The sequence below is a fragment of the Xenopus tropicalis genome, chromosome 4 (genome assembly GCF_000004195.4).
Source record: "Xenopus tropicalis strain Nigerian chromosome 4, UCB_Xtro_10.0, whole genome shotgun sequence".
NCBI classification, from domain to species: Eukaryota; Metazoa; Chordata; class Amphibia; order Anura; family Pipidae; genus Xenopus; species Xenopus tropicalis.
Window position 1 is genome coordinate 104,311,009 of NC_030680.2, and position 19,771 is coordinate 104,330,779.

At 39.1% G+C, this 19,771-nt stretch overlaps 1 protein-coding gene across 1 annotated transcript; it reads right to left on the minus strand.

The window, feature by feature from the left end:
• Positions 1 to 567: 567 nt before the first annotated feature.
• rpl5 (ribosomal protein L5) lies at positions 568 to 11,010 on the minus strand. The gene is made up of 8 exons (NM_203550.1): positions 10,947 to 11,010; positions 9,446 to 9,515; positions 9,254 to 9,369; positions 8,811 to 8,945; positions 6,454 to 6,656; positions 3,304 to 3,481; positions 1,725 to 1,813; positions 568 to 723 (listed from the first exon to the last, which is right to left on the minus strand). Exons 1-8 carry the CDS (start codon positions 10,947 to 10,949, stop codon positions 627 to 629), a joined length of 891 nt encoding a protein of 296 aa, NP_988881.1. The 5' UTR covers positions 10,950 to 11,010; the 3' UTR covers positions 568 to 626.
• Between the last annotated feature and the right edge of the window lie 8,761 nt (positions 11,011 to 19,771).

The following is a 19,771-nucleotide window of genomic DNA, read 5'->3' on the forward strand; positions in this document are numbered from 1 at the left end:
GTTACGTTTTTATTAAGGTACAGTTTTCTTCAAAGACCACCAAACTAAACATTATAGCTTAATTCTGTTCAGTAGAAGGGAGGTCTTACTGACAGTGTTGCAGTATATTGTACAGACTTTGAACAAGTAGATGCACCCATTGTACCTGTCATTTTTGGCTCACGACTATACCAGAGCCATTGACTTATACTACAGGCCTCACCTCTTGCTAGCTTCTATTAAGGGAATTTTAAACATTACAAGTATGTTATGGATGTATGGCCAGATTAAAATACAACATCTTTGGAGTTTGTTTTGGAGTCTCTTGAAGTTTCACCGTATCAAACAGAATGGGGGGGAAAAAAAAAAGTTTTTGGTGCCTTTGATCCTTTTGTGGCCAGGGGGCCTTTTGAACTTACCAACTCCCCGTTGATACTAAAGTGTTGCCGCACAGAAAAAAAAAAAAAAAAAGGAACCTTTTGACAGAGCTAAGCAGCAAAACTACAGAAAACTTCCATGTTCCACAACAGCAAGAGGTTAAGAGGTATCTTACTACATAAACTTAACAAAACACATTGACCAAGTTGGTGATGTTAATAGATTTATTTTTTTGCTGCAAATACTTAGAAAATCGCAACATAATCCATTTAGCTGTCTGCCTTCTCCTGAGCTCTGAGGAAACTGGCTTTTTTCTGAGCAACACGGTCCTTTTTCTGTGCCAGAGACAATTTGGCACGGTTCCACCTGGAATGAAAATGTACATTTATTCATATTTCCTATAAATGGCACAAAATCCTTTTTGATGCATTAAACATTGCTTGCCAGCATTTTACTGCACTAGCACATTTACTTATTGCTTTTGTCTAATCTTGAGATGTCTGTGCTAAAAGGAGACTAAAAATTATATCTTATAACATCTTTCCAGACAAGTATTTTAATGGCTCCAGCCACATTAGGGTAAGTGCAATGCACGTCCCTGTGTCATGCAGCATGCTCCAGGGAAGAACCTGTTAACCCTTGAGTGCCAGCTCGGAATTCATCTACTAAAAACAAAGCTTCATTCAGTGATACAACACGCAATGGTCCCTGACAACAGTTCCTCTGGCTTAAGCTACAGTACTCTGCAAAAGAATCTTGGTACATTGAGTATTTATTATATAGTGCTGCCATATTCCACAGCACTTTTACAGAGATCATTTATCACACAAGTGCCCAGATGAACAAGGCTGTTAATTAAAAGAAATGTAAAGCCTTTTTCATTGGGGGCTACCAAAGTGTTAGACATGAGCAGGAATCTGTGCAAGGGCAGTCTGGAGAAAATGCAGCAGTAGTGATTTCCCCTTCCCATAGGCAGCTGCAGTTTTCTGGCCTTATCACCCTTTAATACAATGTTCATAAGATCAGCACTACATCTACATAAATTATACAAAACATTTAAAAATATAACTGTGAAGGTCAAGAATATGCATAATCAAAAGATGACCACACATAGCTCCCCAAGACTGGCTACTCATGACTCCTGGCCAAAATGAGGCCTTTGACTGGGGCTCAGATTTAAAAATAGGTAGGCTGGAAAAACCCTATCGAATGAAGGCCAGGCCTTCAATGTGGTCCTCCTCCAAAGGGACTTCACAGTGCTGCTATGTGATCCAACCTTTGCTAGGGGCTGGAAATGCAATTTAAAAGAAAAAATCTTTTTGCAGCTGCTAGATATTATTAAAATAGGAGAAACAAAGGGAATGTACCTCTTCTTTTTGACTTCCTTCTTGGGTTTCTTTTCGTGCACTGGATTCTCCCGAATACCTGCATGGGCCTTTTTGTAAATGTCTTCCATCTGCAAAACAAAAGGTTTGGTATCATTACCGTACTAATGGTGTCAGTAAAAATATGAAAAGAGTCTCATGGGAATAAAACTTCCATATAAAGGAAAAGCCCAATTACCCTAAAAACCATAGCAAATCTTTAGAACATAAATGATCACACACTTTATTCTGGTTTAAAAAGCTAATGATTACATGTCTGTGTGTAACCAAGTGCAAAACCCAGCTCAAAAGCAGGTGCCAGCTGGATAATTATCACAAATAAAGCAGATGCCTACCCTATTATATACTTTGGGTTAAAAGATTTGAAACACCGTTACCTGTGCCCTTAGAAAACTTTACACTTCCACCTCATGTTTTTGGTGGCACAGATATGTTTTTAAGAGATCCTCATCAGCAAAAGTTGAAGTTAAATATGTTAAAATGCTAGAGAAATGTTAGTACATGAAGATGGAAATATAAGTCTCATAAGTCTCTCAAAGCATTAGGGACTAAAACTATTACAATGCTCATCATAAAGCTGTAGAAACCATAATTTCTAAATTACACTGTTTACATAGCAAATAATTCAATCTACAATTTAAAATTGTATTCTTGAACCAATAAAGGTTTTTTTTTTTTTTAGCTGTAATATTGGTGTGTAGGCAGCCATCTCAGTGCACTGTGCCTGAGCTTTCAGAAGGAACCAGCTCTACACATTAGGCTAAAGACCCACAGAGCGAGGTTCGCCGCTATGATAGATCGCTGCTACCATGGGCAACTAACCGCTCTGAAATGCCTTTCCATCTGCAAAAATGAAGTTGCCGGTGGAAAGACTGAAGAGATGTGAAAGGCTTGGCTAGTACCATGTGAAATTTCAAAATTAAATGGATTCCAATACAAGATGCTGCTGGAGAAGCTTTATTAACCGATGCATTTGGGGGGGGGGGGGGGGGCTGCCATATCTGAGGTGATAAGCAAAAATATTCAAGTGCAGTGGATAAATAGCACTCTCCCAAGCATGCTGTAATCTAGAGAGTGTACAAATTGCACTAAGAAACAAGAGGATGGATTCCCTTGAATCTAGAGGACAGATGTAAGGGGTGTATTTTTATATTTTCATAGGGCTTCTACATCTCTGAAGTTGTACAGCACAAACTTAAGGGCTTTAGCTGATGAAAGCTGTGCTGTTATAGCCTAGTGTACTAGGACATGTTGCCAATAGTTTGTCAGCCCTCTATGAATACACATTTGAAGTGCAAAGAAACAGTTCACACTTAGATATTACTGGTCCTTTAAATGCATTTAGATTTTACAGCACCACTATTCAAGTGGGTGGCAGGTGAAGAGCAAGCTGACATTTTGTTTAGAATGGTGTAAGGGTCCACACATTTAGAAGACTTTGTATGCCGAAATTTCTTTATAAAATTCTAACCAGTCATTTATTTTTGTAAATCAAGCCATGAGCAGAAACCATGGCTTCACCTTTACAAATAAGGTATAATTAATGCCATTAAAAAGTTACCTGGTCTGCTGTGACACCATTCTTTATGTACTGAGAGAACTGCTTTTTAAACGCATCTTCATCTTCTTCTGTCAGAAGGCGCATGTACTCGGCAATGTTCTGGCCAAAGATGTGCTTGCGGTGGACCTCAGCATTGAATTCTTTGCTTTCAGAGTCATAGCCAGGGAAACGCTTGGTGCTATTAAAAAAAAAAAAAAAATCAAATCAAAACATGAAAGCATTTTAGTAACTAGGCCTCCCTCAAACCCATTTATAAAACAGTAGCACAGTGGTTTGGCAGGCTAAATCACACATTATTTGAATTACTTGACAAGATATCTATAGTTGTGTCTCAACCCTTTCTCCTTGTAGATTGCAAGCTCTTTTGGGCAGGGCCCTCTTCACCTCTTGTATCGGTTACTGATTGCTTTATATGTTACTCTGTATGTCCAATGTATGTAACCCACTTATTGTACAGCGCTGCGGAATATGTTGGCGCTTTATAAATAAACGTTAATGTAAATAGTTGTGCAGCTGCTTGCCCAAACCCAGCGACATCAGAGATGAGCGGCTCAGGTATGGGTTTACAAATAATGAAGTCTATGCAGATTTGGTTGGGTTGCCTTTACCCCCCAACATATCACTGCTGCCAACCAAACTGCTTTGCCTTTAAAATATTTGTCGCAATTGCCTAAATATTAAAACTTCAGACGGGGAAGAGACTTCAGAAGGGGAAGAGGGAGGTTAAGGTTTTTATAGGCTTTTGTTCTCATTTAAAATGAGATAGATTAACAAATGATGTACAGGTATAGGACCCATTATCCAGAATGCTTGGGACCAATTTGGATCTCCATACCTTAAGTCTACTAAAAAAAAAAAAAAAAAAATCAATAAAACATTAAACCCAATAGAATTGTTTTGCATTCAATAAAGATTAATTATATCTTAGCTGGGATCAAGTACAAGGCTCTGTTTTATTACAGAGAAAGAGGAAATCATTTTTAAAAATTAGAATTATTTGGTTATAATGGAGTCTATGGGAGATGGCCTTTCCTTAATTCGGAACTTTCTGGATAACGGGTTTCCAGATAGGGATCCCATACCTGTACAGTATTTGTGTACCAACTTTGATTCCCTTGGGGACCTTTAAGAATCACCATTTTCAACTACCAGTGATAAAGCAAAAATGTTAATACTGTCCCCCAGTGTAAAATTATGATGCATTCATGTTATAAGACAAGTAACACGGTAAAAGAGAAACTTTACAATATGTATAAGAAATAAACTCACACATACCGTTACACACTTCACTCCGCATACAAATGCCTTGACCAAACAATATTTGTCAAATAAATGGATGCCAAGCTGAGTGCAGAGCTAGTGAATGAAAATTTCCTAAGAATGAACGTCCCTAAGAATGTCCATGATCATATTTTTGTAGAAAGAAAGAAAGCCCACACAACAGGCCTGAGGCAATAGGTCAGAATACGGTTTACATTTTGTACTTTAGCCTATGGAAGAATTGCACCACCTTGTGCCCAGCATGGGGAAGGAAGCCATGCAGCTCTCCACAGTTCATTAGGATTAGAGGAACCACTGGACTGGAGGCACATTCTACAAAAGGTGGTCTTGTCTCTTACTTCACTAGTAATAGTGACACATTCCAATAAAAAAGTTAGTATAAAAGAATTAATGGGTTCCCACTGGGTCAATCCCAGGTGATTGCCGAAAGCTTGGATCAGGGCCCGAAGTAGCCAATTTGGCTAGTAGTTTGTTGGCTAAAATACGCCCATTCACTAAGCAGGTTGAAAAGGCAGATCTGTCCTTATGTATCAAGCAATCCTCTATTTTCATATATGTACAACATAATATCTTAAAGAACATGTAAAGCCTACATTTGCCTACAATGTATATGAGTTGGGCAGGTCTCCCCCACCCAAATGGCATAATTTGTACTGCATATATCCCCTCTGTTTTCTAGCACCATCACATTTTCGTAAAGCAAATAGCAGCTTTCACCCAGGGGCCATCAGTTACATTTAAATCTGCAAACAGCATGCACACACAGGCCCTTATTCAGCATACATTTCATCAAGAATACAGGCTCACACAGGCACAACTGTCTGATAAAGTTCTGCTTTGTTTGAGCTGAGCTAAGGAAAGGAGGTTAGGAGAAAAGAACAAGCAGGCAGGTAGAGCAGAGTTTCTATGGGAACCAGCAATGCCATCTCTTCACTGGCTGCTAGACTGGGGGGGCGTGTTTAGTAATCTGAGCTTAGAACAACTGAGCATGCCCATAAGCCAACAGCCAAAGCAAATTCCTAAATGAAGGGGGCCGAGTAGGTTACAGGAGAAGGAAATCTAAGTGATTGAGGGGACACTGCAGCCTTACTATTAACCTCTGGACAACCAGTGTAGCAGGTATTGAAAGTTTTCAAAGAGGCTGTTCACACTGTAAATTTTGTGTGTGTGGGGTTTACGTGTCCTTTAAAACAGTGCATGTTTCACCACACAAATGAAAACACTACAACACAACTTGCAAACTAAGCCTACAACCAAATTTAAAAGGTCCCTCTAATACTGTTATCTGCTTTACAGAATGCTTGAGGCTAGCAATGCAGCCTGCCGCATCCCTAGCTACAACCTTATATCACTTATCTACTTAAATTCTCTAGGACATTTGCTAAGAGACTTTTCCAATTCAGATATGCGCAGCATTGTACATTCAGCTTTCTTTAGCCAAGTAAACATTACATATATGCATTAAGTCAATATATTCTTATAGATTATCTGCACAACTTATTAAGGGTTATTGCGGCTCAGTTACTAATTAGGTTAAAGCAATTCAGAAATGCATCTGCCTCTTATTACCTCTACTATAACTAAACCTTTTAAAAACATTTTTAAAATTTCTTGATCACTTCCTAGCCTTAATTTGCTTATCAGATTCAGGAGTCGGCCAAATCTTTCACAAAGTGTTTGGGATTCAGCACAATCCCAAAAAAAAGTGAATTCTAAGGTTGTTTAAATTTTGCTGATGAATAAAGCTCATTTGGGCAAATATTTAAAAAAAAAAAAAAAAAAAAAAAAAAAGGTATACAGGGACTGCGTTAACATGAACTAATCCAAATATGTGGCTGGCACTTTAACATAAAGGTTAGCTCTGCCTACCTGTGTGGAATAGATAAACCTCCATCAACAGCTCCCTTAAGAGCACCAAAAACTTTGTTTCCAGTGGTGGTTCGGGTCAGGCCGGCATCAAGGTAGCATGTGAAGGCACCAGGTTCCCCATCAATGCTCTCTACGTTGTACTCATCTCCAGTTACTTCCACCTGGCCTTCATAAACCTTGTCCAGGCCAAACTTGTTGAGAAGCTGGAGGGGGGAAAGTAAACAAGCTAAAGGAGTACTAAACAAAACGGGTACTAAACTTTCAGCAACATCCCAGTGGTTTCATTTTCCACAGCAGCTTCCTTTGTTGGATCTTATGCCATGTTTTAAGGGCCAATACCAGAACTGGCCCCCTAGGTTGCTGTTAAGCAATATCCAAGTAGACATTTCCTTTGGGGCTAACACATGCTAAATTTGATATATTATATATAATGGAGATTTATCAATGCTAGAGTGATTTTTTTTTCACAATTCAATTTTTGCGCTAAAAAACCCTCAAAAACTCATGGCTGGTATGAATCAAGGTCATTTATCTGCAAAAGCAGCTGTTCTAAACACAGATATAAGATCTATTGTATGGAATGCTTGGGGTCTGGCCTTTTTTCATAATGTGAAAGACTAGCAATTAAAACAAAAAAAAAAAAATCAGCATTATCAACATGCAATTATTTTAGGTCATAAGCATATTTACTAAGTATTACTACAGAGCAAGCCAGTTCATGACACTAAGATTTTAGTAAAATAAATTCTTTGCAAACAGTGTTTCTCCCCCATAGTGCAAAACAGGAGAGAAAAAAAAATTACAAATTGGGGGAGCATTCATTTAAAGTGATACTGACACGAAAAATGACTTCAAATTATGAATCTACATAAAAAAATGTTGATCTTTTTTCACTGTTAGGGCTGGTTTTGTATGTAATTGTTACTTGAAGTTCCTAAACCTGACTGTTCTGCCAACCTGACTGTCCATTTTCAGCCTGTCAGTTATAGCTTCTAATGCTAACAGCCTACTGCTGCACAAATATGGCCGCCCCCTCATAGAAAAACATGGGGGGGGGGGGATCAGATAAGAAATTGAAAACCATCAGGAAATACTTTAGCAAAATTATAAAGCTCATGCAAAGACAATTTTTCATTTCTGGTGTCAGTATCTTTAAAATATGATTATTCAAACATACCTGAATTCAAGTCTGTTAGAAGGGACCAATTTCTTGCCTCCATATTTTTCATCCCCACCTACTTTGTTCCACCTTAAAAGCAATGAATTCTGGGACTTAAGGTGCCTCTGCTTTCCAGTGAGTGGTGCAGAGGGATTTCAAGTACCAGAATCTATTACTTCATAATGGAACAAAGTGAAGGGGGAGTTACATTGTCAGAGTAAGCAGTTTTGGAAAAAGGGGTTCAGAGTATCATGGTTTCCAACAAATCTGTGACTCAGGTATGTGCATACTGTTGCTATATAAGCCCAACTGAATTACCTTATGAGAAAGTATAAAACTTTTGACTGTACAACACCCTAACAAAACAACAATGCTTAGAATTTCCCCTGCTAATATGGGGTTGCAAAGAGTTTTTCCATATGCTCAAGCATAGCATTTATATAAAAAAAGCCTAGCATTAGATATTGAATTAGTATTTCTTGGCTAATGTAAAGTCACTAGGAATCACATTAGATTTGTCATTTACAGAGTGCACTCTGTTCAGGATTATCCAGTATTGGATTATCTATACCACTCAAGGCAGTATAGTTAGCAAAGATTTAAGTGAAGTTGGTACAGCATCTGAACTTAAATGGATGTGGCAGTTTGTCTTGAATCATATCAAACTATTATAGAAATAATTATAAGCTACAACAACAAAATATTTAATTTACTGATTTTACCAACATCTAGAGCTTGGCCATTCTTAAATCAAATTGCACAGGTATGGGATTATCAAGAGTATTTGGGACTTTTGAATAATGGGGTTTTTCCATAATTTTACCACTATACTGTATCTGTTTAAACAAATCCCACCAACATAGATGTATGCTAGTGCAGTTTTTTTTTTTTTTTTTTTAAAGACACGGTTTTAGAAAAGTTACTAGTTTGCTTATAATGGACATTGCGGTTAATGGGTTTTTCAGAAAATAGATCACATACCTGAGCAATAAAACGTTTGTTAAACCCTAATAAATCTGGGAAAGCAGGATAAAAAAACTTTAGGACCGTAAAAGACCAAAAACATATGCAGGTCACCAATTTATTTTTGCAACTGCAAGCTTGAGAAAGAACCACAGAACCACATACATAAAACCACTGTTACCCTTCTAATCTTGCTCACTGCTCCTTACACGTCAAAAGAAACATGAATACTTACCCTGCGAGCCAGCAGCAGGCCTGTACAATATGCTGCAGCATAGTTTGTGAGCCCAACCTTGACACCATACTTGGTAAGTTCGTGAGCATAGGCAGCACAAACAATCATGTCTCCCTCAATCCTAGCGTAAGCAATCTAGGAGACAAAAAGTCAAGAGTAAATAGCAATTCTAAAACTCACTAAAAATAAAGTGTGATTAGCATAAGTCACTTGTCACCTCAATTACACACCAACCAATCCCTGTTGCCTTCTATGAAGGTGGGGGTTTGGAGGGGGAGAGGAGAACACAGCTAAATCTATACTTGAGCTGCTAAGAGGTACCATGGATTTGGCTAAAGGTAGTTAAGAATCTATGCATTTCATATTAGTGGGAAAGGTTTTATAGCACTAAAGTCAATTTCCACTATACGCCATGTGCTTAATGTCAAACAAGCAGTCCTTACCTGGCAGATGATGTCTCTGTTGGTGACACGTACAATCATCCTGTACTTGGGAGTATTGTACTTGTTCTTATCTTGGATCACCAAACGCTTGCGAGCATAGTAATCAGTCTTACCCTCTGCAATCATAAAAAATAGCTTGTATGCCAACAACCTAAAAACATTACTAAAACAAAACAAAAAAACCCAACTTACCTCTCCTTCTGCGGAATTTGACCTGGTACCTCTTAAAATAAGCCTTGTTCTTGACAACCTTTACGAACCCCTAGACATAAATGAAAACCAGCATTAATGCAGTATCATGGGTAAACCAGTACTTAGTTTAACAGCAGTTGCCAGTCAGGAGTGGTTAGTTACCAAGAGAGGCCAAGAAGCGTACATGCAAATGATGAAAACTGCAGGCCCAGTTTAGCACAGTATAAGCCAATGTGCTGAAAAACAAGCAGCAATGTACCCTCAACTTTGATCCAGAAAGCACTGGCTGCAGTACTGAGGGGTGACAATCTGCATGGGGGGGGGGGGGGGAAGAAGGGAAAGCTACACTTGGGAATCCTCCAGGTTTGCACATACAGGAGGAGAATTTAATACAGATTCTACTCAAGATCCCATTCTGTATACGGTAGGTACAAAGTCAACACTTCTAAATATAAAAAAAAAAATCAAATGATCTCCATGTGGAACCCAACATATACACCTGATCTGCAGGCCACAGCCTTAAGCCATTTATATGTACTATAGGCAGAGGAAAATATAAAGCTCTTGCTGTAAAATAAGGAATTTAGAAGCGGCAGCCTTACATAATCATAAAAAGGCACAAGTATGCAGGCAGAGCACTTTTATACAGGTCACTTTACAACTGGGGTGTTTTAATAACTCTAATTTGAGAGTCAAGTGACACAGGATATCTATCACTAAACAACATTTTTATTAATATGTATTGTAGATCACAATGAAAATCCTACAAATATAACAATTTAAACAAATGTTTCCCTCTCAGGGGTGCCACACTAATCCCAGCATCCTACATACAACTCCCAGCATCCACAACTGCAAGGTTCAGGCCTGCCCTGCACAAGCATGGAAACGAGTAATGGAATTACTAATGGAAGAGGCTGTAACGCAATTTCCAATGATAAATAGCCCATATTACAACTGCTCACACTGTCATTCCGGGAGAGTAAAGGTGATTCCAAGTCCAATCTAACTAGCATCCGTATAGCGACTTGCCAGCCAAGACATAGCAGTATATTGCTGGACTAGCATGCCTCATAGCATTAGCTTGCCCGTATTTGAGGCGCATAAATAAAAACGCCACGAAGCAAATACCCAGGGAGCCAATGAACCTCCCTTTAATGGTTATCAGAAAGGAAGCGACTGATATGGAAAGGCCGGCTACCCAAAATATATATCCAAGCACCGCTGCTTTATGGAAGAAAAGGAAATAAAAGCAGGCAAACTCATGACAGCAGACACTGACGCACTAAAACGCCAAGCGTCAGAGCAGGAGAAAGCAGCCGGCCGGCTGGGTAGCACAGCAGCCATTAGGCCACGCTGGAAGTTACAGACAGACGCGCAATACAATCTCATCCAAACCCATCACAAGGATTTACACACTCCCGGCAGATAAAAACCACTGCGGGTGATGTTGGGCATACTGAGGTACTGACAGACAGTAATATTGCTCCGGTTTACTGACCATTTTGCTCTATTTTGTCCCGTCGGGGCTAGGACCGGAGAGTCACAGCCCAAACGTTAGGGCGCTGTAGCACTGGGAAAAGGCCGTGTTCAGTGCGCATGCGCAGTAAATAGTCCGCCGACAAGCGAGAGGAAGACTGGCTAAAAGAGTAGGAAGTCACTAAGCAGGCGGGGGTTTGCTTGCTAGAGCATACTGCCATCATTTGGATGGAGGCCATGGCAAGCCGTCCTGAGAGGATTTCTTTTGCAGTGTTTTGTGCTCTACGTAGGCAAAAATCTCTGCTATACCTGTGTATGCCGTTTAGAAAGCCTCATTACAAAGACTGTTCGATTGCTGTTGCTCTACTACTAGGTCGCAGAACGGAGCTGTACCATCCGAAAATGTCATTTTCTTGAGTTATATTATTTCCGTTTTATGCACTTCAGGTAAAGATTGGGCCATGTTTTGTTACTTAAATATGTACTGTTTATTAAATAATGAATTATTTAATGGACGATTCATTCTGAAACTGCAGTTATTCTTTTTTTTATGTATTTTTTTTAACAGTGCTGCTCAGCAGTTCTATACAGTGTGACATATAAAATGCTATGCAGTATCTGTTCAATGGGGATCTAATTATCTACCTTGCAAGGGCCAAACATTAAGGGCTCTGGCACACTGGGAGATTAGTCGCCTGTGACAAATTTCCCTGTTCGCGGGCGACTAATCTCCCTGAAATGCCATCCCACCGGCGAAAATGTAAATCGCCGGTGGGATGGCATACGCAGCGGCGCGATTTCCCAATCCTATGGATTGTAGGAAATCTGATATAATTCCTATATTTAAAGAGGGATTACAATATCAGCCTGGCAATTATAGGCCAGTAAATCTGACATCTATGGTGGGCAAGTTATTTGAAGGCTTGTTAAGGGATCACATTTAAAATTATATTCAGTAGATTGGTATTATGAGCAGTAATCAGCTTGGCTTTATGAAGGACAGATCATGTCAGACAAATTTAATTGCTTTTTATGATGAGTTGAGTTAGAGTGTGGACAGTGCGGTTGCAGTAAACGTGATCTATTTGGATTTTGCTAAAGTGTTTGATACAGTGTCCCATAAACGACTGCTTTCTAAGATAAGGTCTGTTGGACCTAATACAATTGTTTGTATGTGTTTAGGAAACAGGCTACAGGATCAGGTACAGAGGATGGTTGTTAATTATATAATTTCTACTTGGAATTGAGTTTTTAGTGGGGTTCTGCAGAGTTCTGTGTTGGGTCCACTTTTATCTACCTTGTTCATTAATGACTTAGGGGAGGGTATGGTAAGTAATGTATTAGTGATTGTAGATGACACTAAATTATTATTACTAAACACCTGCTACTTACTGTCAAATTGTCAAATTTGGTGGAGGTTCCATTATGCTTTGGGGCTGTGTGGCCAGTTCAGGGACTGGGGTCCAGGGTTGGATGAATTCAACCCAATATCAACAAATTCGTCCGGATAATGTTCAAGCATCAGTCACAAAGTTGAAGTTACGCAGGGGCTGGATATTCCAACAAAACAATGACCCTAAACACAGTTTGAAATCTACAAAGGCATTTATGCAGAGGGAGAAGTACAATATTCTGGAATGGCCTTCACAGTCCCCCAACTTGAATATCATCAAAATCTATGGGATGATTTGATTCTGAATCAAATTTAACTGAACTGGAGAGATTTTGTATGGAGGAATGGTCAAAAATATCACCATCCAGAATCCACACAAACTTCATTTACACTATACAGATAATATAAATCTTGTTTCCTTCAGTCTTGGAACTATTCAATCACAGCAAGCAGGCAGGCACCATTTTGTAGACACTGTTAGTAAGGCAAGCTTTGTATCATCCCAAAATCTTGTTGGAGGACCAGATGCCCATGCCAATGCACTGGCTACATAATTAGGTGATGGGGAGGGGAAAAGTGTGAAGTGCAGTGACATCTAGGAAGTGCTGAATGGAAAGCTAAAGGTATTGTCTGCCCCGCCTCTATGCCTAAAGCATAAAGGCGGGGCAAGCAATATATGATTGACAGCTGGGATTTTCAAAAGCCTTTATAATGGGTATGAATGTGTTATTTAAAAAAAGGAATTTGGGTTTCATGTTTAACTTGAAAAGGACTTTTATTATTCAGCTTTTTATGTCTGGGTGACAGGTCCGCTTTAAAGGCTATAGGAGGCATATAAAAGCTGTTACATTTGCAAAAGGAGGCTCAACTAAGTATTGATGTAATATCTCTATTGGGGTGCCCAAATTTATGCACCTGTCTAATTTTGTTATGATGCATATTGCATATTTATTGTTAATCCAATAAACTTTATGTTACTGTTGAAATACTAGTTTCCATGAGGCATGGTATATATCAAAATGAAGTTGCTACTTTGAAAGCTCAGCCAATCATAAACAAAACTCCAAAGAATTAAGAGGGGTTCCCAAACTTTTTTATAAGACTGTATTTAAAAAAAAAAAAAACAAAACCCCCCGGCAGCCCAAGGCTGCCCGCACCGGGAGGGAGCTTCTGGTGTGGGCAGCCATGTTGCAGCATGCGCATAATGATCAAGTGCCACAACTCACTCATTATGTAGGCGTAGGCGGAATCACATCCACCTCACCTACATCACACGCATTTTCATAATGAGCGAGCAGAGAGTCTTACTCATTATGTGCACTAAATAATATGGCTGCTTGCACCAAGAGCTCCCTCCTGGTATGGGTGGGCTAGTACCGTCAGGCTGTTTTTTTAAGAGAAAACTATTGCTTGGGTGGGGAACCATTTTTATGGTGATAGGTGCCCTTTAATGCCAGCTTTATTATTTGTATTCTATCAATTTTTTTGCTCTGTTCTTTGTATCATCTTTTGTGTTTTGTTTATCTGTGTAGATTGTGATGTCTGATCAAACACATCAGTGACAATCTGTTTGTTTTAGGAAAGTCACAACTTTGCTGACAGGCTCAGGTATTGTTTTCTGAAGGAATCGGTAATCTTTTTTTTTTTCTTGTAGCAGTTGGTTAACTCCAGAGTTAGGGCTGTTGCAGACGGGGAGATTAGTCGCCCGCGACTAATCTCCCCGAAATACCATCCCACCGGTGAGTATGTAAATCGCCTGTGGGATGGCATAGTTTCCTCTCAAGGCAACTTCCACGATTTTGGGGAAATTGCGTCGCTGCTTATGCGATCCCACCGCCGATTGAAATACTCGCCGGTGGGATGGTATTTAGGGGAGACTAGACGCCTGCGACAAGGGAGATTTGTCGAGGATGACAAACGCTGAAAAAGTAGCAGCTGGTTAGTGCTACAGCGTGGGTTAGACAGAGCACTCCCAATTTTCTCTCTTTGCACATAAAATCTACCATATTCAGGCACGAATTTGTGACGAGGCCACAAATGCATGGGTCTAGGGCAGCATGCCACCCAAGCCGCACTAAAATTTTGCTCACATATGGAGCAATGGGGACCGGATGTTCTGCATGTCCTCTCCCCACTGCTCCATATATGAGTTAAATGGACGCGCATGCACATAGGCGGGTGAAGGGGGCAGGGAAATAAAAAGTATATTTTATTTTATTAGGCCATACATTTTTGAGTTGATATGTCCTGCAGGCTGCTAATGGTCACTAAGCTACAACAACTGTAGTCCAGTAAAAGCAGCAAGAGTGCATGACAGACAAACATTACAAACGTTAACGGAGAAGGAAAGGTGGAATTACTGGGAGGAGCCAAAATGTTAGACACCCCCAATGATTAAGATCGCTTACTTGATACCCTAGACTGGTGCTCCTATTGCCAGAAAATCGCACCAGACCGGGCTACATGCAAGCAAGCGATCCTCTTCCTTTCGTCTACTTTTACTGCGATCCCGAGGCCCATGTATGCGCAATAGAGTTAAAAGCCCAACTTTTTTTTGTTAAAGTGCAGCTTTTCACTCTACAAGAAGACAGAAGAGGATTGCTGGCCTGCATGTACCTTGGGCCGGTGCAGTTGCTAACAGAAGCACCAGTCCGAGGTATCAAGTAAGTGAATTATTACTGGGGGTTCCAAACATTTTGGAACCCCACAGTGATTCCAACTTCCTTCTCCTTTAATATAATATTGTTATTATAATCTCTCTAAAATGTCAATAATCCAAAATAACTTACTCATGTGTTATTTATATACAAGTTGTATTATAATAATGTTGTACAGACAATGACAAGCAGAAACAGAAAAAAACATTTTGGCTAAATAACGTTAATAACTCCCTTTATTTCAAATGATATATAAACAACACAGAAATTAGGGAATATTACACAAAATCCTGTAGTGCATGTTTTTCAGCAACAGGCATTTGACATAAGAGCTGGCACATTTTGCAGAGAGAGTAAAGGAAACTGCAGTCTGGGACATGGAACAGTAATCTTTTCTGACAGGTAGGACGATAAATGTAGCAGCAAAAAGAGATTAATTTATTTAGGAGAGAAACGTGTAATGAGGGTTCTTAATTATGAATTCTTTGGTTTAAAGCACAAATGTATTTACTTCCTTTCCCTTGATCCACCATTTAGTAATGGGCTGTGTGCTCCCTCAGAGATCACATGACCAGAAATAATGAATAAAGAACTGTAACAGGAAATAGTGTGCAAGCAAAAGGCAGAACTCTGTCCATTCATTGGCTGATGGGGCCTAGCATGTATATGAGCCTTGGCTTGTTTGTGTGCACTGTGAATCCTTTGATCCCAGGAGGTGGCCCTTAATTCTTAAAATGACAATTTTCTATTTAGTATTACCTAGTAGCACATACTACTAAAAAAGTATATTTTTATGCAAATGGTTTATTTAGATAAAGCAGGGTTTTACATATGATCTTGTTTATACAATATATTTTTATAGAGACCTACATTGTTTGGGGGTATAGTTTCCCATTAAAACCAATGATGGGGGAAGGTTGGCCCCATAACCAGACTAGATCAAAGTGTTTGTGCTAGGTAAGTAGGTTACATGCCATCCTCCAGCTATTCTGCAGGCCTAATTTAAACCATCCAACAGGATTTTAGAGGCTTGCAACATGTGAAAGGACTAAAAAAAAGTTATAAGGCTGTGTGATAAAGGTTTCTGCTACTTTGCTAACTGCTGTAGTCCTGTTACATCACATAGTCCAGGACCCTGGACTATGTGATGCCATAGGATATTCAGCAAATTTACCATAGTCCTGTACTAGTATCAGTGTTGGGCTGGCCCACAGGGATACCAGGAAAACTCCCGGTGGGCCCAGGTATCATTGGGCTCTCCTGCTTTTAAAGGAGAAGGAAAGGTAAAAACTAAGTAAGCTTTATCAGAAATGTCTATGTAAATACAGCCATAAGCACTCACAGAAAAGCTGCACTGAGTTTTCTGTCAAAATAAACAGGATTTGTTGTCTCTTTGTTTTCCTGTGCCAGAGACGCACAGCTCTCTCCTGCTCCCCCCCCCCCCTTAAGAACGTGTGATCTGAGCCAATCAGCAGGAAGCTTCCTCATAGTCTTACTAACTGAGCATGTACACCGGTCTTGGTCTTGGTGAAGGAGTGAAGCATTATGGGAACTTTCTTTACACAGCTCGGTTTTTTTTCCTTTGAGGCTTCTGATCATCTGAACGGGAGAAATATGGGGAGATTGGTGAGCATTGTTGCGAGAACTGAAGGTATGCCTGCAGCTTGAGATGAACTCTTTATTAGCTTTTCCTTCTCCTTTAACCATTTGGCCTACATCATGGTAATTTCCTATTTCTCTATAGGAACAAGTCATCTAAATATAAAGAAGAATAGATTATAGTATATAAAGAAAAAAAACTATAATGAGAAGTGGATGAAAAATAGTTTGAAGAGTCGGCACACGCTCTAAGGTTTTCTGGTGGGCCCCTGGCATCCCAGTCCGACACTGACTAGTACTGCTTATTAGTTTACTTTGTCCTTCTATCACATAACCTGCAGAATATGCTGCTGGATGGATAATGGCACAGCATCTTTCACAGAAGCAAGTCTAACCCATGTCCAATTGAATAAGTAACTAGATAATAAGTTATGTAATTTGATGGTGACAGCCGGATATGGATAGTAATTGTGTTTCTCTTCATGGAGAAAGGAAGTTAATTCAATTTAACATGTTCTGGAAAACTGTAATATATAATATGATTTATTACAGAATAAATGTAGTCAGCAAATATTATGGTTACTGCTAGGATACAAATATTATTTTAGAATGTATTTTCATGTGATTTTAATATAATATATCATTAATATTATATGATATGGGCAGTTTTAGTGATTTGGACATTAGCTATTTGTCCTAGGCCCCCAGTTTAAGAGGCAGACAAAGATAAAAATGCAAATGTCATATTATATTTTGTAGATATTTTTTAATATATATATATATATATATATATATATATATATAAAATATTCCACAGGTTATGCGCACTCCAATGCCAAATACTTGTCTTTATTTTAGGCAATTACATAATTAATACATCAACGTTTCGGTCCGGGTCTAGGACCTTGTTCACAATGTTATACCCTTATATTCTCTCTCTCTCTCTCTCAGGCCACACGCCGGGTGCTCACCAAAAATATTCACACAGCTGTAGTAGAAAGCACTCACGGCTTCAATGATATATATATAATATTACCAGAAGAGTGGCACACTGCTATTATATACTATATATATATATATATAGCAAGACAATGAGCCGCACACGCAGGGACTTTGTTAGAAAACAATTTTTTTTTTTAATGAAAACGATCCAACGTTTCGAGCACCAACTGTGCTCTTCCTCAGGGACAAACCAAAAAAAATACAGCCTGGCTGTATATCCACATTTAAATATACAGGTATGGGATCCCTTATCCGGAAACCCATTATCCAGAAAGCTCCGAATTACGGAAAGCCCGTCTCCCATAGACTCCATTTTAATCAAATAATTCAGAATTTTAAAACTGATTTCCTTTTTCTCTGTAGTAATAAAACAGTACCTTGTACTTGATCCCAACTAAGATATAAACAATCCTTATTGGATGCAAAACAATCCTATTGGGTTTAATTAATGTTTTATTGATTTTTTAATAGATTTAATGTATGGAGATCCAAATTACGGAAAAACCCCTTATCCGGAATACCCTTGGTCCCGAGCATTCTGGATAATGGGTCCTATACCTGTACTCTTTTGATTTGCACAGAAATCCCAGTGTTGCTGGTCTTTTTTTGTATGTATGTATGTATATTTTTGTTTATAAAGCGCTACTTATGTACGCAGCGCTGTACAGTAGAATACATTAATACAAGCAGGGGGTTATTAAGATAATAGATAAATACAAAGTATAACAATAAATACAAGATACAGTTACAGTTGCAATAAGTTAAGAGTCAAAGACACAAGAGGATGGAGGTCCCTGCCCCGTAGAGCTTACAATCTATATAATATATATATATATATATATATATATATACACATATACATATACATATACATACATACATACATACATACATACACACAAGGGCGTCAAACCTGCAGCCCTATAGTTGTAACATCTCTCAACTTTCTTTCTCAGCCCTTATTAGGGGGTATACAGACTTTATAAAAAAGATTTTTGTGTCCTAAACAGTGTTTTTCTACCAATTGTATATAATTACTGACTACTTCATGTTATTTTCTAAAAGTTACTTACTGACAAAGTTGTTTTGCTGTGCTTACTGAGCTTAACCATGTGATAAGCTTGAATTCCACGTCATTCTGTTAAGGAAAAGGGAAGTCGGCTGGCAGATGACTTCCCTTTTACAAGAAAAGACAAACTTAGTAAAAAGTGAAATCAGCAAATATATGCCAAGGAAACCGACTGAAAGAGCATGAAAATTTGTTAGTGAGCAAAAAAATATGTTCAAAAGTGAATTACAAATTTGTTTTGTGGATTTAACAGTTATGTAAACTTCCTAATTGTCACGATTTTTCGCAGGCCAATCCTGATTTTAACAGCTCAGCCCGCAGTCTGGATTTACTGAAAAGTCCATCATTTCTCTTTGCTCTCCTGCACTAAACACTAAAAAAGATACATTTCTCAAACTTAATTAAATAAGTAGGCTTTTGGCAGACAGCCAAGAAAACTTAACAAGCTACACTTTCACTTAGATACAATGCATGCGCATTGCTCTTTTTCAGTGACACGCTCCCCTTCTCTCCCCTACTCTGGCCCCTGTGAGCGCGCACACAGATGCAGAGGACACAGAAGGACCAGGTGAGCGCTGTGGGGGTGGGGGGTGGACTTGCAAGCGGGGGGGGGGGTTTGGTCGCCGCGGGGGGGGGGGTGCGAATGGGGGAAATCCAAGATGGCGACTGTGACAGACTGCAAATACTGCAAAGTTAGAAGGCAATTTTTGGGAGAAGTGAGCATTATTTTAAAAAATAAAGTTGCCGATTTGCTACAGGCATGAGGGCTCTACAATATATTAAGGGCTATAGTAGAAGCCTTTCTTTGCTCTTTAAAGAGCAATTTTACCTTTTTTTTAGCAACACTGTAATAACACATAAAACAAGATCCCAAAGCCCCCAAAAATATGTTAAAACTTTAAATAACCCAACAAATTTTGTAAAAATGGGAGTGATATTTAGGGGGTGTGGTTGCAAAAATGGCCGTGGTTAAAAAGGTTTAGCTGCAATACGTGCAGAATTTCTTTTTGTCCCTCTATACACTTTTCAAATGTTGGGAGGTGTGTTTAACGTATTACAAAAACGCATGGTACAGCAGGGAAGAGAATTCTGGATGGTCTCAGAGCCATCCAAACTCTCGTTCTAGT

What these genes read in the sequence shown, in the direction of transcription:
- rpl5 (NM_203550.1), bottom strand. An exon ending in ATGGTGTCACAGCAGACCAG is followed by an intron (nt 1,814 to 3,303) that starts GTAACTTTTTAA and finishes TTTGTTTTGCAG; the next exon opens with ATGGAAGACATTTACAAAAA. An exon ending in AAGGAAGTCAAAAAGAAGAG is followed by an intron (nt 724 to 1,724) that starts GTACATTCCCTT and finishes TTTTCATTCCAG; the next exon opens with GTGGAACCGTGCCAAATTGT.